This window comes from Gossypium raimondii, chromosome 12 (genome assembly GCF_025698545.1).
Source record: "Gossypium raimondii isolate GPD5lz chromosome 12, ASM2569854v1, whole genome shotgun sequence".
NCBI lineage: Eukaryota > Viridiplantae > Streptophyta > Magnoliopsida > Malvales > Malvaceae > Gossypium > Gossypium raimondii.
Genome location: NC_068576.1, coordinates 30,893,916 through 30,917,094, shown reverse-complemented (window position 1 = coordinate 30,917,094; position 23,179 = coordinate 30,893,916). Strand labels below are relative to the sequence as shown.

Sequence of the window (23,179 nt, the reverse complement as noted above, 5' to 3'; positions counted from 1 at the left end):
CCAAGTGTTTAACCATTCACCCATGACATAAATGTATTTTATCTATTATTGCCGAATATAGATATGCTTCACAAATCATAATTCACCTCACATAGTAACCGAATTAATTTTTATCATTTGTCAAATAGATTATAAAATAAGTTATATAAAAAAATATAGATACATTTTAAACCACACAATTAAACAAATTTTCATGGCATTACATGATCATCACATATCAAAGACAAATGTTCTTGACATTTCCATCACCTTGATGCGGTCGTTGAAAGCACCAAAAATATCCTATCCCTAATAAATAATGAAAAGAATAGTAAAAGGGAAGTAGGGTCAAATCCTCAGGGACTGGACTTGCAAAATATCTTGTTCCGTGATATCCCAGGCAGAGTCTTGCCCAAGACAACCTGCGTTCCTGAAAAAAATAAAAACAATAGCAGAATTAAATTGTTGGATCTAGAAACGAAAAATAAAATAAAAACAGAATTAAGAATATTGAATTGAAAATTCGAGAAATTAAAAATAAAGTTAAGAGAAAGAAAATTCTTATGGGAGATTCCAGCCTCCAGTTGTCTCGTTCCGCCTTGGGTTCAATCCTCGGCTTTTAGATGATCCTTCCCAAACCAAATAAGCCAGTTATAGTGGAAGAGGACGCCTACGACCACCAGCTCTAATGATTTAGACTTACGATTTGATGGAACCTGACTCTAGCTAACAATCGCTTCTGTGAGATCATCTTATGCTAGATCAACGCTTCTCAATGGCGAATCCCACGCCATTTTGTCTCTTGGGCTCGCCAACCTCTGACGCAGTAAGCTAACGAACCGACTGTGCAACCTTCTCAAAACATACAAAGCGGCCGCCTTTGCATATGTTGAAAAACTTACTTCTTAAGGGACTTGGACGGAAGCGTCAGCCCCGTAGTGCGGAGAAACGATGAATACTCAGGGAGAATGCTAAGTACGGATTCTAAGCCTCAAGAACCTTTTTGGGGATTTTTGACAACCTTCGGCTAGATGGGTTTAGTGGCTCATGGTTGTGGTAGAAAAGAAAATAAATAAAATAAAAATAAAGATTTTATTGAAAAGAAATATGAAAAGAACAAAAGCCTAGACTTTTGGGGAGAGAGTGTTTACAGAAAAAGAAAAAGATGAGATCCCCTTTTGAGTCACTTCACCCCCTATTTATAGTGCTAGGGGAGATATTCTAAATCTACTTAAATTCCTAAAAGATAAATACATTTAATTGAAGATAAATAAAGATAAAATAAAATCCTAAAAATAATCCTTAATAATTATCTCAATATTAATTATCCTAATATAATTAAAATAGAGTTTAATAAAATAAAATCTCTTCTTTTTGCATTTCAACCCTTGTGTCCTCCATGCTTGCACTTTTGGCACCAACTTTTCCTTGTGTCGCACATTGGCCCATTTTATCTCTAAATTCACGCTTTTGGCCCTTAATTTCACTTTTGCCTCAAATTTAGTCCCTATGAGATAAAAGATCATAAATAGCTCAAATTAGCAGGATCATACTCAGAATAAATACATAATTAATACATAAAAATACGTTATTCTAGAGTGTTATCACACCTAAACCGAATTAATCAATGCAACTCAATAATATAATCATCCATACATTATTATTATCACACATATATATATCATGACTAATTTCTTAAACATTTGATCATTTGCTTTTCAATACCGCAATAGCTCCTTCAATACCAATACGTATTTACCATTCAATTTAACATTTACCGATTATAATCGGGCATATGACCATTTATACACAATTCATTCATACATTTTATTGTCCTCCTCCTCCTCTCCATCCCACATCCTTTATTTATATAACATGCTTAAATAGCATTATACATAATTTCACTATCCACTTATATTTAAATTTAAAGTTGTCTAGTCGTGTTACAGTCACTAAATTATTTTTATCTGGAGTTACAGAGCTCCAAATTAAGTTTAGTTAATTTTAACCGAAACTAAACTTACATATATTCTTACCATAAATTTTTCAGAATTTTTGGTTTATCCAATTAGTACAGTATATTTTTTAAACTTTCCCCTGTTTCACTACTCCATAGCTCTGACCCCTCTTCACTAAAATTTACTTAACTCTTTGTACAGAATTCAAACGATGTTCTTGTTTGTTCCTCTTGAAAATAGACTCATTGTAAAGTTCAACCATGTATAATACAAGCCATAATTATTTTTTAAAAATTTTTGGTGATTTTCAAAAGTTGGAACAGGGGATTTCGAAATCAATTCAACCATGTCTCACTAAAATTCAAATATTTCAAAATATATAACTCTTTTGCTTGTTCTATTTCTTTCATGTGAAAATAGACTCATTCAGCTTCAGTTTCATATATTATTCAGCATCTAATTCAATTTTCACCATTTATGGTGATTTTTCAAAGTTGCACAATTGCTGTTGTTCAAAACTTTTTTATTTCTAAATTTACTCTTTTATAGTTTTGATATTTCATACCATCTTACACATAGATCGATTAAGTATCAAACCCAATATTCCTCACATAATCTTGTCCATTTCATATGTACATTTACTTTTCCAATTTCCCTGTTGAACCCTCGGAATATTATCTGTTACTCGGTGGATTCAGCACTTAGCAACCACCTTAAATTCAGTGATACTAGGAATCAGCACATAGCAACCCCTTTCACAATCAAATATACGGTGAAATCAGCGCTTAGCAACCACCTTTAGAATCAATAATTTGGGGAATCAGTACTTAGCAACCCCTTGGGGAATCTGCACTTAGCGACCCCTTTTTATCCAATGTATTTCGGTCTATTTCGAGTGTTCAATCGGAAACCTTGTTTTTTTAACATTTTACCACCTTTCTCAAACTTAACCAAATTTATTTTTTATAATCTACATCAAATATTTAATCTATATTCACTCAAATCTCAACAATATATTGAATAACATTCAAACAATGCATTAATTCACATACAAACTTACTTTGGTGCAACAATATAGAAATTTAGCAATTTAGTCTTTAATCTTTTCTTTTCTCCGATCAAGGTCGATTCCACTTCTTTCTTGAACTATAATAACACATTTAACTTATTTAACATGCACATTCATCAAAACAGTCCTTAACTCAAACTTTGGCAAAATTACAATTTTGCCCCTAAACTTTTGCATATTTACACTTTTTCCCCAAAGCTCAGAAATTAAACTTCATCTCTTATTCTTATGTTTTATGACATACTGAACATTTTTCCCTTCTATGGCAACATCAAATTCTCACTCTAACACTTACTTATGAACATTAGGTATTTTTACAGATTATGTCGTTTTACTCGTTTTCACTTAAAATCGCTTAGCAAAAGGCCTTATCTTGAAGATGGATAATTTTTTTGGCTATTTTGGCCTTTTTAATTCTTTTAATTACTAAATGACCAAAATGTCCCCAACTTAAAAAAATCCTATTTCACTTATCTCTTATCCATTTTTGTCCAACAAGTTAACCAATGGTCTAATTACCATTTAAGGACCTCCAATTTAAAATTTCATAGCAATTTAACACCTCTAGCTTCTAGAACTCAACTTTTGCACTTTTTATAATTTAGTCCTTTTGGCTAAATTGAGTGCCCAAACGTCGAAATTTTTGAACGAAATTTTTATGAAATCATTCCGTAAAATTTTAGACCATAAAAATATAATAAAAATAAATTTTTCCTCATCGAATTTGTGGTCCCGAAACCATTGTTCCGACTAGATCTAAAATCAGACTGTTATAGAAATTTTTTTCTGGGCACGGCCCAGCCCGACCCATGAACACCTCTACTAGTAACCAGCAGGCCTCTAGCAATTTTAGCTTTGGGCTACAGCAAGAGGCCCAAGTTTCAAAAGAAGTTGCAGCATATCTTTCTAAGCCTTCAAGTGCCTCGCACGTTTCTTTGCCTAGTGCTGGAGAGAATATTTGACCTCTAAATTTAGGTAATTCTGTCTCTTTTTTTCCTTTAGTTTCAAATTCACAGAATGTTGTTGATGTAGACCAAGTAAAGGTGGACCCTCCTTTTTCTTTACAAAAGCAAGCAGAACATGTAGTGCATTTTAATCCTACATTTGATGGGAGTTCTTTGGTTAATGTGGCGGTGAAGGAAGGAGTTTTGGAGGCCAAAAAACATTCGACAATTGTGTTTAAAAATAGGAAGTTATTAAGGGGCTGAATGCTAAAGTGACTCGGGTCCAAAAGGAGGTTAGAAACTTAACAAAACTTTAAAAGGGCAAGGTAATCGCTTCAAAAATTCTGAAAATATCTGTGGTCCTTATTTTACATGGCATCGTGGTAACCTATTTGAAAGACTGGATAGGGCCGTGGGAAATGATGATTGGATGGAATCATTTCCCAACTGTTTAGTTTCTCATCTTTCTAGAATTAAATCTGATCATCAACCATTTCTTTTAAATTTTTGCCATGAAGTTAGATATGCTCTTAACCGTCCCTTCCGATTTTTAGCTGGCTGGCTGCGTCACCAAAATTTCTTTGATTTTGTTAAGAATAATTGGAGCTTCGATGGTAATATAACTAGTGCGGTAGCTGGGTTTACTAATCAGCTCAAAAGGTGGAACAATTGTGTTTATGGTCATATAAATCAACGGAAGAGGCAGTTAACGCATAAGCTTTCTAAAATACAACATGCCTTGGACCTTTTGGGGTCTAATTCTCTTATTCATTAGGAAGTGATGGTTAGAGATAAGCTTGAAAATATTCTTCATCATGAGGAGATGCTCTGGAAGAAAAAATCAAGGTGCAAGTGGTTAAATTTGGGAGATCGTAACACTAGCTATTTTCATAAACGCACTGTTCGAAGATGGAATTTCAATAAAATCATTGCATTGTGTAATGCTGATGGGGATTGAATTTTTTTATCCTGAGGTTCTTAAGACCGAAGCGATTAATTTTTTCCAGAATCTTTATGGAGAGAAACTAGGCCTTTTAGGGATTCTACCTCCTAGTGCTTTTCCAAGCCTTAGTCCTGAAGATGTTGATTTTCTTGGGAGAAATGTTACGAATAAAGAAATAAGGATTGCTCTTTTCGACATGGCCCCTTAAAAGCTCCGGTTAGTGATGGCTTTTATGCAGCTTTCTTTCAGAACCAATGGGATAATATTGGGGGTGCTATTTGTGAGTAGGTCAAGAGGGAGGAACCATTGAACCAGAGTTTAATAACACACTTATTATGTTAATTCCCAAAGTCCCGAACCCAAAAAATTTCTAGCAGTTCCGGCCTATCAGCCATTGCTCTATGTTGTACAAGTTGGTCATGAATGTCATTGCAAATAGATTTGAGAGTATCTTTCTGAAGATCATAGGTCAAGAATAAGTGGGCTTCATTGCTGGGAGAAGCATTATTAATAATGTTATTATTGCTCAAGAAGTTTTACATTCTATGAAAACTAAGAAGAAGCTCTAGTGGATGGCAATCAAGATTGATTTGGAGAAGGCTTACGATAGAGTCAGATGAGACTTTGTAGAAGCTTCTCTCAATGCAGTAGGTATTCCTTCTCTCTTGGTTAATGTTATTATGAATGTTATTTCGTTATCCTCTATGCAGATATTATGGAATGGTGCGCCAACACAAAAGTTTAGGCCAGTAAGGGGTATTCGACAAGGTTGTCCTCTGTCACCATACCTCTTTGTCTTTTGTATGGAATAGTTGGGCCTTAGATTTCATACGGGTATCTCTTTAGAGGAGTGGAGTCTCATTCGATTATCACGCACTAGACAAAATCTTTCACATTTGTTCTTTGTAGATAATTTGGTGATTTTTAGTCGAGCTAGTTCATTTTATAGTAGTCTCTTCAAGAATTTTCTGAGTAACTTTTGTGAGTTATCTGGACTCAAGGTCAATGCCAAGAAAACAAATGTGTTCTTTTCTACGGGTGTCAACGAATACTTAAGGAGTGAGATCAATGACACGTTTGGTTTTTAAGAAGTTAATGATTTGGGCCACTATCTCGGGGTTCCACTCTTTCACCGAAGAGTTACTAATAGCATCTTAAATTTTTTGGTGGAAAAAGCTCGCAGTCGGCTATCTAGTTAGGATGCGAAGAGACTCTTCTTTACTAGAAGGGTCACCTTAGCTCAATCTATTTTGTTGACTATTCCAAGTTATCTCATGCAGTCAACCTTAGTCCCTAAAAAAATTTGCAACTCTATTGAAGAATTAGCAAGACAGTTCATTTGGGGTGCTGCGAATGGGAAAAAGAAAATGGCTTTGGTGAGGTGGGAGAGTGTCTGTCAGCCTAAGTTACACGGAGGTCTCAGATTTTAACGTTTGAGGGATCAGAACAAAGCTTTCATGTTGAAACTTGGTTATAGCCTTATTACCAAGACTGAAGCTTTATGGGTTCAGATCTTTAGAGCTAAGTATTACCTTGTTAAAAGTATGTCAGACTCTATTATGAGGAATAGATGTTCCTATATGTGGAAAGCATTTGCCAAAGTTTGGCCTTTGTTGCGTAGTAATATGATCTGGTCCATTAAAAATGGAAGGTCTGTTCGGTGTTGGGAGGACAATTGGGTTCCCAATGTGAGATCTCTCAATCAGTATGTTCCGGGTCATGGTAACATTGTCCCCGAGAGTAAAATTAAGGATATGGTTTTGGTTAATGGCGATTGGAACCTTGATTTTTTCAGATTATGGTTACCAGAAGAAGTGGTAAAACGAATCATTAGCATTTCTCCTCCTTTAGACTCAGCCAGGCCAGATATTCTTTCTTGGTCTAGAAGTACGACTGGTGTATTTTCTGTGAAAAGTGCTTATTATATGCTTAATGAGGAGTATTGTAATCCAAATGATGTGAATTGAAGTATTGTATGGAAAATTCTGGGGCCCCAACGCGTCAAGCAGTTCATCTAGTTAATTCTTAAACAACGACTTTTAACCAATTCTGAAAGGGTTAGAAGAGGTATTGCGTAAGACGCATCGTGTTATCTTTATGGTCATATTACGGAGGATATTATCCATATCCTTAGGTATTGTTCTTTTGCGAAGGAAATTTGGCACCAAGTTATCTCTTCTAATCATTCTAGAAGCTTTTTTGTTGGTAATATTTCGGAGTGGTTGTTCTCGAATTTACAATCTCCTTCTACCAACAAAACGAATGACTCATCTTGGGTTTGCCTCTTTGGGATAATTCTTTGGCATAATTGGAATAATCTTAATTCAATCATTTTTTAAGGAGATCCTATGAATCCAAAGGATATAATTAGTGTCTCTTATAGTTGGCGAAACATTATCTCTCTATCCATAATGAAGTGTTGGATTCTCGTCCAAAGCAGACTTAAGTTTATCAAAACTCAAGTATGTGTGTTTATCTTAATACTGATAGTGTTGTTCACTCTGTGTCTGGTTTCTCGGCTGCAGGTGGAGTGATACGCGATGGCAAAGGGAAATGGATCTTAGGTTACAATCATTTTTTGGAGAAATGTTCAGTAGCGGTTGCTAAGTTGTGAGGTATATTAGATGGTCTACTTCTCCTTTAGAAACAAGGTTATGACAAGGTCATTGTCCAGTTAGATAATCTTGAAAATGTTATTTCTATATGCAAAAATAAGCTTGGTGGTCCAGAAAACTCTCTAATAAGGAGGATCCAACAAATCCTAATGTAACACCCCAAACCTGGCCTAAGAGTTATGGTCGAATCTGGCGGTGTCACATTGAGGTGTTTAGCGTCAAACTTGTTGTTGTTGAAATCTTTAAAATCAATTGATCATTTTGTTATTAAACGGTGATTCCAAAACGGGTTGTTCATTTCCAAGCGTGCATCCTTAAAAAATAATCACTTTTAAAACATTATAAATTTTCCAAAATCTCATTTATTGCGAAAACGTGGTGTCTTAGAAAATGGTTAACTTTTGAAAAACCGTCTTATTTTACAACTATCAGTTTATATCAAACTAAATAAATAAAAAAACTCAATTTAAAGTTTATAACTTTAAAGAAGCCTTTTTACATAAAAATACCCAAATTCAGTTACTTATAAATCAAAAGCTAAAAACGAAAGTTGATGCGGTTGTGTGGCCACCTCCGAGCCCCTCTCAGTTCTGAACCGTCTAATGCTGGAGATTACCTAAAAGGTTAAAAACGTGGTGAGTTTACGAAAACTCAGTGTGTAATCCCCTTATTAAATAAACAATCAGTAAACAGAAACAGCACAGTCTAGGCCTAAGCCCTTTAACAGTAACAGTATAGTGTGAGTCTTAGCCTAATATAGTAACGGTGACGATTGGGCCTTAGCCCCCATTAGCCTCGGTTGGGCCTGAGCCCATATCAAATGACACATATCACATATCACATATATCTAGGCCTAAGCCCATCTCAATGTCAGAATCAGTATATGCAATGCATAAATACCCATACCAACCCTGCACTCCGTCTCCTGTTCAACCCTACACTCCTGTGGGGATTAAATCGACCCACCATCCCTACACTCCTTATGTAGCACCGGTTGCGGCACTAACCAGTATCGTAGCAAAGCTGCCAGTAACCAGAATGACTAAGAGCCGTAAACAGGATAGCTATAAGCTATAAACAGAATGGCTACAAGCCACAAGTACAGTAATATGATTGGCACAAAGCCATCAGTAGTACTAATATGATTGGCACAAAGCCATCAGTAATAGTAGTATGATCGGCACAAAGCCATCAGTAGTAGTAATATGATCGGTACACAACCATCAATAATGGTAATATGATCGGCACACAGCCATCAGTAATAGTAATATGATCGGCACAAAGCCATCAATAGCATCTCATCAAAGCCGCCACAACGATGTCGCAACAAAGTCGCCAAGAACGATATGTGGCCAAGCCACGATGCGATGATTGTGGCAAAGCCACCAGTACAGTATTTCCTCCATAGTAGTATCTCAACCCCACGCAGTATGTTGTGTATGTAGAATGCCATGCTCAGAATCAGTCATTTAAATCACAGACAAATCAGTCATACCAAACACAGACAAATCAGTCATTTAACCACAGACAAAACAATCATTTGACCTCGAGGGGCAAAAATAGTCATTTTCCCACTAGAGCATTACAGTCATTTTACCCTATGGGGGAATTTCAGTCATTTTACCCATCGAGGGTATTTCGGTCATGATATCGACCTCTCGAAAGGTCCACAGTCGCCTCGAACGACTCAGGTAACCTAATTGGTCACAATAATATAAATGGGCCCAATGCCCATTACTCGACCCAAATGGGCCCACACGCTCGTGCGCCACAACTATGAGATCTACACAGCCCAGTCTGCCACAAATAGTGGGTTTCATCTGTGTGGGGCCCACAAGCCCATTGAGCCCACACGACCCAAACCATTACGGCCTAAGCTCATGATTCGCTCGTGTGGTCTCAAACGTCGTATTTCAGCTTTTCAACTTTTTCCATTCTACAATTACAGTGGGGGGTTTACACACCTGATGCGATTTACAGATTCCCTTCGATCCGAACACTCTTATTCCGATCGTACCCTTAGTTCCCAGGCAATGTGCCAATTAACCTCGACCACCAGCAGTAAGAAATGGAAGCAATACAGGTTGAAAGCCTCACCGATCTCCCATATTCAGAATGAAGAACAAATGATATGATGATATATATAACTCTCCACAACAACAACCTCCCCAAATCCCAATATTCTCTCCTCAAATCTCTCCCCCTTATCACTCCACCGATTTCTCCTCAACTCCCTCTATGACTAGTTCAAACTTCTTTTGGCAGTATTTCACTCCAACCCTGCCACTTACACAGCTCAAGCAGCAAAATAAATACCCCATTGATCAACCCAAGACTTGAACCTCAAACTTCACAGTTACACAACACACCACCTTACCACTAGACCACAAGCTCTTTTATGTCACATTTTGTCTTCAATTAACTAAAAGGTCTAAAGGCCAAAGTCCAGGTTCCTTTAAAAGAAAAACCAAAATAAATTGTAAGAGCCAAGACTTGAACCCAAACTCCCTTGCAATCTTAATGACGTCACAACCACTAGACCACATATTTCCTTATAACATTTTTTTAACACAATAATTTAAAAGGCCTACATCCAAGCATCCAGGGTTTTATCCACTTAAAACCAAAATTTTTTGCTAAAGCTCAGGTTTGAACCCATGACTTTTCCAACTCCTCTCAGGACCCTTAACCACTAAAGAAGACATACTTTTGTACACAATTTCCAAATCGTTCCCTTGCTCAAGGCCCAATACTTTTAGGCCCAAATTCCGGGGCGTTACACCTAACCTTTGAAGAGAAGTGGTCCTTGATTTATGTTCTTAGAGAGACTAATCGGGCAGCTGATGCTTTGGCAAAAATGGCTTTATTGAGTGATAAAACTTTGCACATGTTTGAGGATCCCCCTTTGGAGATTAAAGAGATCTTAAAGGATGACAGCACTTTGATAATTTGTCTATAATCTACTTTATGTAATTCATTGTTTAATTTACCGAAAAAAAATTATACATATCATGCCCGTTCACATTTTAAAAGATTAATGCACATTGCTTTTCTTTGACTTTTTATGAAGGCAACAATGGCAATGGATGTAACATAACTATTATGATTTTGTAAAAATTACAATCATGTAGAAAATTATAAGGGGAACTGGTGGGGTATTACCCATTCTTGGTTTTCTATTTAAGAATTATTTTTACAAAAATGTCTCAAGGTAAATTTTATGTGCTTTTTTTTTTAATTTAAGTCTCTAATTATATTAATATTTAGGGTAAACTACACCCATGGTTACTTTTGCTTACCTCAAGTTACATTTTAGTCACTCATGTTTGAAATGTTATGTTTTAGTCACTTATGTTATCGTGTTGTAACATTTTAGTCATTGAGCCATTAATTGTCATTAACGGTGTAATGGTAAGCTGACTTGGCACGTTAAATCATCATTTTAAACAAAAATTTTAGGTTAAATTATACAATTAGTCCCCATATTTTTTCGTTTTAAGTAATTTAATTTTTTCTTTTATGCTCTTTAAACTTTTCTCTTTTGTTTTTTTCTTTATTTTCCATTCTTTTTTGCTTCTCCCTTTGTTTTCCTACTTCTCCATTTCTTTTAACATATTAGGAAGTCGAATTGGTAGTAAAGAAAGAAGTAAGAAGTCAAAAGCCATCATTACCTATAACCAAAACCCATAAACCCATACTATCTGCTAACCATCAAAACCCTCCACCACCACTCATAATCTTCATTTCGTCCACTAACACCTTCACCACTACCAGTGGTGGAGCCAGGATATTAATATTGGGGGGGTAAGCTAAAATTAGAAGTGCTATGTAACAGTCGATTTAAACATATAAACAATCGATTCAAAAGATGTAGTATTCCAACATGACAATTGATTTAAACATATAAAAAAATATATTCAAAAGAAGCAGCATTTCAACAATTAAGACGAAATAGCTATCATTTGACTCGGTTAACCATTTTTTTATTCCTTTTTCACAGGAATGCTCACTACTTCACAAGCTATAATTTGACATAACTTTAAACAAAGTGACCAAAGTTTTCTTCCTCCCCTTCACTTTGGCCGAAACTTACTATAACATTGTCTAACTATTTTTGTTTCATTTTTACACTTCTAATAAGTTAGAAACTATCTCCTAATCATTTTCCATTCAAAAACATCCACATTTCACATAATTTTATAAGCTTCCAAGTTTCATCAATATCCTTTAATGACAACTTTTAATATACTTGATAAAACAAAAACTATGGTACATATATGTAAAACAAGTTTCAAATATTCAAAATCTATGAAAAGTTTGAAAAAAACATACCTTATACTTCAAATTTGGAGGAAAATGATAAATAATTTTTTTCTTTTCTTGCTAAGCACCAATATGAACAAGAAAGATGATAAAAGTCTCTTCATCTTTTCTTTTTATATATATTATTATATTACTTATAAAATATTATTACGTTTAGTAAACTATTAAATAAATATTAATTTATTATTATTTAACAAAAATATCATTCAAAAGTCATCATGAGTAATTTAGCTTCTTCAAGAAGATTTTCTGTTTGTTTTTATTAAGAATAAATTTTTTAATATTATTTTTAATCCTATAAAAATATTGGAGGGGCCTACTTATATTTTTGGGAGGGCAATAGTACAAAAGACTAAATTGAAAAAATTTAAACTTTGGTGGGGCCATGGCCTCTCTGGGCCTCAAAGTGGCTCCGCCACTGACCACTACCATGACCTTTCAAAACCGTCTAAAAAATCCCCAAATTTTGGATTACCCAAGATCGAATCTCTGTCACCGACCATTAGACCGACTCAATTTTCTTATATGTGCTCTTCCATCACTGGTTATTGTCTAATCTTTGGCTCTTTGTGATTTTTTTTAGGCTTATTAATTGTTGTTTACTTGGATTCTTGATTGATTTGAACATGAGTTTATTTTGTGAGGGGATGATATTGTTGGGTTTGTCATGAATGAAGTCATGGTAGTGGTGAAGGTGTTAGTGGATGAAATGAAGATGGTGGGTGGTGGGGGGTATAATTAACAGATGGTATGAGTTTATGGGTTTTGATGGCTTTCGACTTCCTACTTCTTTCTTTATTGTCAATTCGACTTCCTGATATGTTAAAAGAAATGGAGAAGGTAGGAAAACAAATAAGCAGAAGAGAAATGGAAAAAAAAAAGGAAAGTTTAAAGATCATAAAAGAAAAAAAATTAAAGTGCTCAAAACGAAAAAAAATATGGGGACCAAGTGTATAATTTAATCTAAAATTTTTGTTTGAAATGATGATTTAACGTGCCACGTCAGCTTACCATTACACCGTTAACGACAGTTAACGGCTCAGTGACTAAAATGTTACAACGCGATAATATAAGTGACTAAAACGTAACATTTCGAACATAAGTGACTATAATGTAACCTAAGGTAAACAAAAATGACCATAGATATAGTTTACTCTAATATTTATTTTATATTTTTTTTACTAAACAAATCTAATTATAGTAATATCTTTGTCAAGTAAACCAAAATATCTTATCCAAACTTAAGCTATTCCAATTTAATTTCAACATTTTAACGTCCTATATTACCTAATTTCTTAACTTTTTATTAAAAGATAATATGTAAATGTTGAGGAATTTGAAATGTGTATTTTATAAAATTATTAAAAATAAATTGTTATGAGGAAATAAATTATATTAGGATCATACAAAAAGTATATTTTTAGGCACTAATAAAGTAGTATCACGTTATTAAATTTTAAAGATAACAAAATATTATTATACTAAAATAACTTACATTAGGATAATTCTAAAATTAAGGGTTTTAGGCACCAATAAAATTTCGTCACATCATCAAATTTTAGAGACATGAAATTATTATTATACACTCATCTATAGAGAAATTATTTTATGAACCCTTCCCACTACATTATTCGTGTTACATTAGGATAATTCTAAAATTAAGGGTTTTAGGCACCAATAAAATTTCGTCACATCATCAAATTTTAGAGACATGAAATTATTATTATACACTCATCTATAGAGAAATTATTTTATGAACCCTTCCCACTACATTATTCGTGATCCATTTTAATTATTTAATAACATTTTAACAAGGTCATTTGTACCTAATTTTAATTTTTCTTTTTACTCTTATTAACATGTGCATTGCGGTGATAAAAGAATATAGTATATATTATGGCAGGGTTTTGAGACAATTTAAGGAATTTCAATTTTGGATAAGTTCTTATTACGACTTTTGGCAATATATGATCTTGCCACGTATAAAGTTTGTTTTAAAGTACTACTGAAATAGTATTCCTTAAGGTATGACTTTAATTGCCTTGAAACAAATTTAGAAAAAGAAAGAAAATTTTATACATTACTCCCTTTAAGTTGATGCCAACTAATTTAAAAATCTTTTACTTTAAAGGCCACCTATAATGTTGCCTAAATATTTTCTGTAAATGCAGCTATCAATTTATATAAAAGTTTTGAATTCAAAATCCTAAATTTAAATTATTTATGGAATCAAATTAATTTCTTATCTTCTCATTGTAAAAGTGTCAACACAATTTAAATTTATAAGGAAAAAAAGCCATCAATATATGCAAAAGTTTTGAATTCAAAACCCTAAATCTAAATTATTTGAGAAATAAAATTATTTTCCGGTGTAGGAAAGAATTATTGATATAAAAATTTAGTACAATTACTATAGAAATTAGATTAAATGCTTATAATAAACATATATTGATTTTGAAATATGTTATGTATTTATGATCACTAATCTAAAAATCAGATAAAGTTCGGGTTACCTATTTGTTACCTGGATAGGGCCCACAAGATAGATGCATATAAGTCTTACAGTATGAAGCTTGCAAGGGGAACTTGCTAACTCATCTCACACACGTTAGAGGGTGTTCGCAAGGGAAGCTCACAGTCTCAACTTGCATATATGCCCAAGGAGTGTCCAGCAGGCAGCCCAAAACAATACAGTGTCCAACATGCATTAAAGCTGCTAAGAACGTCAATTCTATGAACAGTAATTATATATATAAGTATTCGATTATCCCCTTTAATAAGACACAATAGAAAATTACTCAACAAAACCTTTAAGCAAATAAATAATGAAGCCGCAAGTTTAACAAAAGCCACAAGTTTGCTACCGCCAACTCCTCCAAACAAAAACGGCCTATTGATCATTACCAAGATCTCAATCTCTATGATAATGTCAATTAAAGGAGGGCTTAGAGGTAATTTTTCTTTTCATTTCAGTTTATAATCCTATAATACTTTTACAAATCTACATAATTTTATTCTAGTATATATGATCTTACTGGATCCAATTTTAGTGTCTTATAACCATACGTCTAAGTTAGGCTAAGAGATTATTCAGTCCTTGTGTGAGGATGTTGAACATTACAAGAATTTATGTTACGAGAAGTCTATGGGATGAAATTGAGAATATGAAGAAAATCATTTATACATACATGGATGATTGTTGAAATATAAATACTACCCAATTGCAAGTTGAGGAGAAGATGATCTATGAGATATTACTAGTAATTAAGAATACACCATCCAATCATTATTAGTTTTCGGAAACTTACCTCAGGTTCATAACTGGCGAGCGGCCTACCAATTGGTCCTTATGGCTTCCACTGACAGAATGGTGGTATAATTCCACCTTTCATTCTGCCCTGCAGCCCACTTCCTATGAAGTCCACTATGGACAACCACCTCCCCACCATCTCCCTTATTTGGCTGGAGCCTCTCAAGTGGCCTGTGTTGACAGGAGCTTACAGCATCGAGAGGCAGCTCGAAAGCTCCTTCAATACCACCTCAAGCGTGCTCAGGACAGGGTGAAGCAAATGGCTGATAGACATCGCAGTGACCGTGAGTTCCAAGTGGGAGACTTGGTGTTTCTTAGGCTGCAACCCTACAGACATACCTCAGTTAGAAAGGTCCTCAATCAGAAGTTGGCTCCCCGATTTTTTAGGCCTTTCCCGGTGTTGGCCAAGGCTGGATCAGTGGCCTACAGACTTCAGTTACCACCAGGATCACGCATTCATTCAACTTTCCATGTGTCCCAATTGAAGAAACATATAGGCAATCACACTGTCCAGGCTACCTTACCCTTAATCAGTCCTGATGGAGCTTTGGCAAAAGATTCTGTCCGTAATAAGAATGTAAAGGGCTACGGTTATGAAAAGTTTTGAACTGTTTTCTCCTTCTCTGCAATTCTCTCGTGCTCTCCTCTCTGCTTCTTCTTTTTTTCTCTCTTCTCTCTCGTGCTTCGGTTATTTGGTCGGTAACATATTATTCTCTTACACTCACGTAATTTCAGAAACCATAAATACAATACTTACTGTACATATTTTATATTATTATTTATTGAAAAAAGATGTAGCTTTTAAGTTTTATTATTTTAACATTTCAATTTTCAAGTTTTATGACTTACTTTTCTAGATTTTGTGACCTCTTCACTTCATGGCTTCAGTCTTAGTTGTTCATCTTCTCTTGTTTCTTTTATCTCTTTTTGCTTTCAAATTTTCATAAGCTTTTCAGTTAACCTTTCATTTTCATATCCTTTTCATTTCCTTTTAACCTTTTTGTTTATAGTTCTACCTTTCAAACCATTTTCAAAAGTTCAAAATAAAGTAAACGAAACTTTGTCGGCGGTGGTGCAGCTTGAGATGGTGGCCGGCCAAAGCATAGAGATGAAGCAGATGGTGAAGGGACAAAGGCATTTTGCCTTTTTTTTATTCGCTTGGATCTGTTTTTTGGGCTAGAATAGTCATTGGACCGGTTCCAACTATTAAGATAAAATGGATTTTTTAAAGGTTTGAACCGGAATAATTTAAACCTAAACACAAAATCAGTTAAGTCGATTTCATCCGGTTTAAAAGGGTTATTCCCCGGTTGGCGGTTCAAATGGCTATCACTGAAGGCAGTTTAATTTACCAGGATAAATTGCTGACTCACAGTATTTTTAACCAAAATCTATACACTAGAACTAGAATTTGTATTCCCGTCCTGCCCGGCCCTTGATCAAATCCTTTTGAAAACAAATTCAATCAACCCCTTCAATTTTAATTACCTCCGCTCCGCCTTTCCCCATCCCAAAAGAAGGACAAAAAAAACACCCCTCAAATTTTGGTAGACCAATACCGCGTTGGATTAACGCTCAAAAAAGAAAAAGAAAAAAAGAAAAAAGAAACCAAAAAACAAAAATCCAGAAGGCGCCTTGTTCTTCTCCATATATTAAACACTTACACGAATCTGCTTTGCCATTGCCATTGCCTTTGTTGTTTTTTGTTGTTGTATTTGGACATTAATCAAATGAGGAAGGGCGGTAAGAGAAAATCCACCTCTCAGAAACAAGAGACCGAAGTAAAAGCTTCGTCTTCTTCGCAAGAGAATCAGAAGGAGAACCATAAACTTGCTTCCCAAGCTAAGCGTGCTAAGACCTCCAAGCCTCAACCCCAGCTTGAGTACTTTGAAGATAAGCGTAACTTGGTATAAAATTTTCTTTCATTTGAGTCCAGGTTTTGAATTTGTTTGTTTACGATTCTAATTTTTTCTAAATAGGATTGCCTTTAGGGTTGTTTCTTTTATGAGTTCACTGTTTTCGTTTATATAATATCTGAACAATTACTAGGTTAAGAGACTTAGGTTATCTGTTGACTTTTCAAATTTGAATTCTGAACTGTTAGTTTTGGATAACATCGAAGTTACAAATTTAAGTTGTGTTACGATTGCCTTCTTATGTGAAGATTAGAGCTGAAATGGATACAAATTTTTAGCTTAAATAATTATTTTTTGAGATGATTAGTGAGGAAAGTCGTGCTTTACCGTTGATGTTTTGGATCCATTTCGATGAAAATTGTCCATTTGCATTGTGTAGGAGGATTTATGGAAAGCTGCATTTCCTGTTGGAACAGAGGTTGGAATTTTGAGTTTGTCATGCTTGATTTTTTTGGTTTTGGTTAGTCTGATTTTGATGGATTCAAGTTCTGTTGCTTACATTTCGTTTTTCTTTTGTTGTGTGGCAGTGGGATCAATTGGACAGTGTTTACCAATTCAACTGGAACTTTTCAAATCTAGAAGTCAGTTGAAAAACTTCTTTCTTTTTTTCTCTCTGGTCTCATCTTTAGTTGCTAGCTTGCTGCTTTTGTTTTCCCCAAGTATCGTGCAAATTTGGTTCAGAGCTAACATGTTTTTACTGTTCTGTTTCTGGTCAGGAGGCATTTGAAGAGGGGGGGAGGCTATATGGGAAGAAAGTTTATCTCTTCGGTTGCACAGAGCGTAAGTAGTTCACTACTTTGGTCCTAGTATTTTGCACCTTTATATGGACAATTTTCATTTTCCCTAAGGGGAAATGGGTTTTTTATGCCATTGGTTGCATTATATTTTTCTGTTATTTACTTTTTATTGTCTTTGAAAAGAAAGAAAGAAAGCGTGTGTGTTGTTACCTGATTTATGCTAAGCTCCCGTTAAGTTCTATTTTTGGAAAAATGAAGTTTCAATTTCTTCTGACTTGGAATAATGAAGTTTCAATTCCTTCTAACTTGTCCTTGTTTCCCATCCATTACACTTCATTAATTTTAGTGTTTTTCTGTTTGTGTAGCTCAATTGGTTCCTTACAAGGGAGAAAACAAAGTCATTTGTATACCTGTGGTTGTGGCTGTAAGTTGTCTAACATGGTTGTGAAGGGCTTAATGTTTTTCATGTTAAGTTGCTTTCTTCTTTATCTTGGGATGAATGGATAAAGTGATTACAGGCATCTTTTATGCTTAAGGCTTACTCAGTAGTATCTATATGTAGCTTTGAAGTTATATATTCACTCTTCTCATTCCATTTTAACATTTTCCTTTGATGAATCTGCGCGGCTGTTCTTTTGAGGTGCACTTATCAAGCTTAGAACTCACAACTTCAGGCTTTTGCCTCTTGGATAAATGGTTTCTTCCCTTCACCTCTAAAGGTGTGGGCATGATGTTAGACATTTGGCTTTTGATGACCATCTCACGATACATGTTATGGAATGATATTGAACTGTTTCCCATAGATACTTTTCTCAATGCAAAGAGCCATTTCAATCTGTTATATTTTTCTTTTGATGGAAGGGTTAAATTGGATCATATTAGCAACAGTCTAGAATGTTGAGTTAAAATATTCCTTCAATTTAGTTTTCTTTTATAATCCATAAGCAAGAAGCTTTGTTGTCTTGGCAGTGGTTTGTTATTTTCTGTGTTTGCAATGCCATATTATTTATGGTTTATGAGATTAATTTATTTGAAACAGTTCTTTTCACTATGATCTAGTTGTATTTTCTTATTGATTAATCTTTGACCTTTGGTGGTCTTTTTCAGGTTGTCTCTCCTTTCCCACCTTCAGATAAGATCGGTATTAACTCTGTGCAGAGAGAAGCTGAAGAGATTGTTCCAATGAAACAAATGAAAATGGACTGGGTTCCATATATTCCACTTGAGAATAGGTACTCAGTATTTATCCATTTTTCCCTTTTTGATCAGATTTAAAGCTAATATTGAAAGGAATCATTTAATTTAATTCATCTATATAATTGCCCAAGTTGAAAAATGAAATATCATCTACTTTTTGTTTTATTACTTTTGGGATTGAATTGATCTAAAGCCAACGTTTGATGTGATTGTACATTTTGATTCCGCTACAGAGACAGCCAAGTTGATAGGCTGCAATCTCAAATGTTCATCTTAAGTTGCACTCAAAGAAGGTACAGTTGTGCAAACGGACACTGATAATCCTCATTAATGATTTTTTTCGCCTTATGCATGAGATGTCAACTAGAGCCAATTGATCACTGTGTCTTTATTTCAACTGATTTAGTTTCAGATTGTCAACTTGGGTCACATATGCTTCTCTTGGTTCTCTCTGGAAAAATTGCTATATTAAGTTTGACTTGTATATTGTATATTGTATACTACGTATCAGACCTACCAAAACTGCACCTCCTTCCCCCGGGCTAAGCATTGGAATAAGGTTCGCTTTTTCTGCGAATTGTCAATGATTTCTAATCAGCTTGTTGTTGTGGCATTGTGTACACAGTTCACCAAATGAAATGCTGATGCTTGTTGAAAATAACAATATAGAACTTGTGGTCATCCACTTAGGCTTTGGCTCTTTCTGATCAATATTTATTCCATGTTTTGGACCTTTCCGTGTTGTATGGGTTTTGATGTTATTTTGAGCAGCCGTATGGGGATTTTTTTTTGATTATATCATCTCTGCTTGAACGTGGAGTATATGTGTGTTTCAAATGCATGCATGTATTTCGGCTAACTTTCTGCATCTGAAGTTCCTTCTGCAGGGTTGCTTTAAAACAAATGAAAATAGACCGTCTCAAGAAATATGAGTATTGTCTGCCTTGTAAGTTCTCTAGATATCTCTGCATCTTATATTCTGTAAAATATGAAAAATATCAGTTTAGAAAAAGGTAAAGAAAACCCTTATCGCTGTATTGTTTGGTATGCCCTATTGACAGATTTTTATCAGCCTTTGAAGGAAGATGAGCTTGAACAAAGCACCGAGGTTCAAATAATTTTTCCAGCGGCACAAAAGCCAGTAAGGTTTCTTTATTTCTGAAAAGTTAATTTTGGCTGGTACTAGATTAATTTTGACTGGTACTAGACTTTCTGGATATTAATGGGTGGATGGAGTTGACTTTAGGGTTTGAGTTAGTCATGCTTTGATATATGAAATCTTACATTCAGTGTTGATGGAGTCTTTGTTTTAAGGTTCAAGGCACAAACAAAGGCAGTCTCATGAGTAAGAATATAATCACTAAAAGGATTAGTAACATGCACACGTTTGAATTTGTACTATGTATGTATCTTTGACACTCCAATGGTTAAAACTGGAAGGTCTGAAGTTCAAATCCTATAGAGGCTGAGGTCTCTATATGTACTAATTCGTTTTTTATACTTGTAATCTTAAGCATAGATGAACTAATAAATGTTTAAAAGTTGACTCTACACCTTTGCCTGATACAGAGATCAAGCATTGCTAAGCATCACTCTAGCGCTTAAGTTTCCTTCAGTTACAGGCATTATCTTTTTCTTATTAATTGCAAACTGTCCTGTTTTATCAAAATACAAAATTGAAAACAAAAAAGGTAGCCTATTCGAGCTGTGTGCTTGGCCCCTTAATAAAGTCCCTTAACTGTGAGGGGGTCTTAGATGCTTTTGCTAGATTGAGTTGTGCCTTAGTGTCTAGGTATTCCTTGACTACACTACTTGTGACCATTTTTTGATGGATAACTAAGGCTTATCCTGCAAAGTGTTATGAAAATTGATGCATCCTTTCTGGTCCTGCAGGTTTTTTGTGAATTTGATTGGGAGCTGGATGAACTTGATGTAAGGCACTCTTTCATTTTTATGTTACAGTCTAATCAGCATGATTTCTTTTGACGTTTGAAATATGTGAATTGGCAGCTTTATTTTTTTGTTTTTTAAAATTTTTCATTCCAGTTCCTTGTGCAGTAGAATTCAGTCAATCGGTTTAAGCTTTGGCTGTTATTTACTCCTGTTATAGAAATTTGGGACTAAACAATATCTACCAATTTTCAGGAGTTTACTGATCAACTGATTGAGGCAGACGAATTAGATAAAGATAAAAAAGATGCCTTTAAGGTGAAGTTCATTTAAAGATCCACAAATCAATTGTGGATTCATTTATTTATAACTAATTCAATCTGACATGTTATGGACTTTGTAGGAGTTTGTCAAAGAGAGAGTCAGAGAAGCAAAGAAAGCTAATCGGCAGGTATATTGTTGGCAACATTGCATCTTGACTTGCAAAAATATATTTGGTTAGGCTGATTAATTTGTGCCATCCATTGTTACAGGCAAGAGAAGCTCGCAAAAAGGCCCTTGAAGAAATGAGTGAGGAAACCAAAGCCGCATTTGAGAACATGAGATTTTACAAATTCTACCCTATTCCAACTCCAGATACTCCTGATGTATCAAATGTGAAGGTAAGGTTTTATGATTTACTCCTGATGTGATTATATATTTTGTTATGTTGTTTTGAGTACTAATTATTTCTCATATGGAGTTAATTGTATTCAATATGAGCATATTTCTTTAAGTCATGATGTTCTTAATTATAGCTTGTTACATAATACATTAAGTTCTTTGGATTTCTTGGATAATTTCATCATAAAATGTGATTACATGGTCTGCTTTAAAATCTGAATGAATACATTTACCTGGTAATGTTGGTTAAGTTATAACAGTATGATCGACAAATATTTGAAAATATTATTTTTGTTGCTCTATGATTCTACTTTTCAGGCTCCTTTCATAAACAGGTATTATGGGAAGGCTCATGAGGTTCTCTAACGGAGTTTCCATTTAGGATGTAATGTAAGTTGTTGAGAGATGTTCTAAAGCCCGTGCTGGCTTGCAAGAGTGTCATATCAGGCATGTATCTGTGACTCAGTATCTTTGGAAGCTTTCATCTGGTGTCCCATCAAAGTCAGGTATCTTAGGAGAAAGCTTTAAACCCCAAAGCTATTTAGATAATTTAATCAGATGATTGTCTCTTGACAATAGGAGGAATTTGTAGAATACTCTGATGAGGTTTTTCCGAAAAGTTTTGAATGACTTCTTATGGTCAGGAGCTAAAAGTTCTTCCCTTGAGTATGTCTTGGTTTTATCTACCTTATACGTCTTTTGTTCCGACTTAAATTGTACTATGAATAAATTCAATGAGAAAAAGACTAGCCAAATATAATTCTATTTCTGTTTTTAACTCCGTGAATCATATGGGAATCTCATGGTTTTTGAATGCCCTGTATTCTTACAAGGTAACTAGCTGGGGCTTTACATCCTTCTGATTCGAATAGAACAGTGATCTTCGGACCCCAAATGGAGAAGCAGCATGCTGTTCATCCTGTGTGATATGATATAACAGGTTCATGAAGTATGAATAACACAGGACATTACATTTGAGAGGAAATGCAACAAGGATAGAATCTCCGGTGGGGAAAAATCAATAGTATCATAACAGTGCGTATGAAAAGTGAGCAAATAAGCCACTGCAAGAATCATTGAGACACCAAACATCATTTGGCATTTCGACAGTGTGGGCCCTAAATTGAAAGATGGCACTGGCCACCGGCCATTGGATCCGCGGGGGTTCACTATATTGAAATCAAAAGGCAAAGCATCATTTAGTGTTTCTGAAACGTTTGAGGTTATCTTAGGGGAAATATCGCAAAGAAAAAAAAAAGCAATTTACTATGATGTATTTGAGTGTGTTTTGCGTTTAAAACTGTTGTTTTCATGTGTATTTGAGCGATTACCGAACACAAATTGAAATTAAAAATGCACCTAATCTAACGGTCAAACAAATCAAAATAGATCAGAACACTGAATTCTAAACCAAAAGCGATTTTTTGATGGCAAGTTTCGTTCGGTACTTGTTCTGATGAGGAATTAATCTTATTTTGGTTTCTTAGTGAGATACATTACCGTTGAAATGTCACAACATTTATGCTTGCTGAACTCGAGAAAAACGTTAGTAAGACTTTTAATAACTCCGCTGCCTTTCTAGTGGTCTGATTGAAAAAAAATTACAGACATTTTGTTATGGTTTTTTTAATTTAA

General features: G+C 34.7%; 1 protein-coding gene across 6 annotated transcripts; it reads left to right on the top strand.

The window, feature by feature from the left end:
* Positions 1-16,649: 16,649 nt before the first annotated feature.
* Positions 16,650-22,960, top strand: LOC105763673 (protein HEAT INTOLERANT 4). 6 transcript variants are annotated; one of them, XR_008191954.1, is made up of 15 exons: positions 16,662-17,048; positions 17,437-17,475; positions 17,585-17,638; positions 17,774-17,837; positions 18,160-18,218; positions 18,902-19,026; positions 19,225-19,284; positions 19,867-19,937; positions 20,053-20,132; positions 20,885-20,923; positions 21,137-21,199; positions 21,285-21,332; positions 21,415-21,543; positions 21,863-22,050; positions 22,378-22,960. XR_008191954.1 is itself a non-coding variant. In XM_052625412.1 (14 exons), exons 1-14 carry the CDS (start codon positions 16,872-16,874, stop codon positions 21,898-21,900), a joined length of 1,029 nt encoding a protein of 342 aa, XP_052481372.1. In that variant the 5' UTR covers positions 16,650-16,871; the 3' UTR covers positions 21,901-22,322. The 6 variants fall into 6 exon arrangements, 4 of the variants coding, with proteins under 4 accessions (XP_052481372.1, XP_052481373.1, XP_012437421.1 ...); XR_008191953.1 differs by having other exon boundaries at positions 21,863-22,210; XM_052625412.1 differs by lacking the exon at positions 22,378-22,960 and having other exon boundaries at positions 16,650-17,048; positions 21,880-22,322.
* The last annotated feature ends 219 nt before the right edge of the window (positions 22,961-23,179 follow it).

Coding starts and splice junctions, on each gene's coding strand:
- LOC105763673 (XM_012581967.2), top strand. CDS start 16,872: ATGAGGAAGGGCGGTAAGAGAAAATCCACCTCTCAGAAACAAGAGACC. Junction 20,133..20,884: donor TTCCAGCGGCACAAAAGCCA/GTAAGGTTTCTT, acceptor CTGGTCCTGCAG/GTTTTTTGTGAATTTGATTG. Junction 21,333..21,414: donor CAAAGAAAGCTAATCGGCAG/GTATATTGTTGG, acceptor CCATTGTTACAG/GCAAGAGAAGCTCGCAAAAA.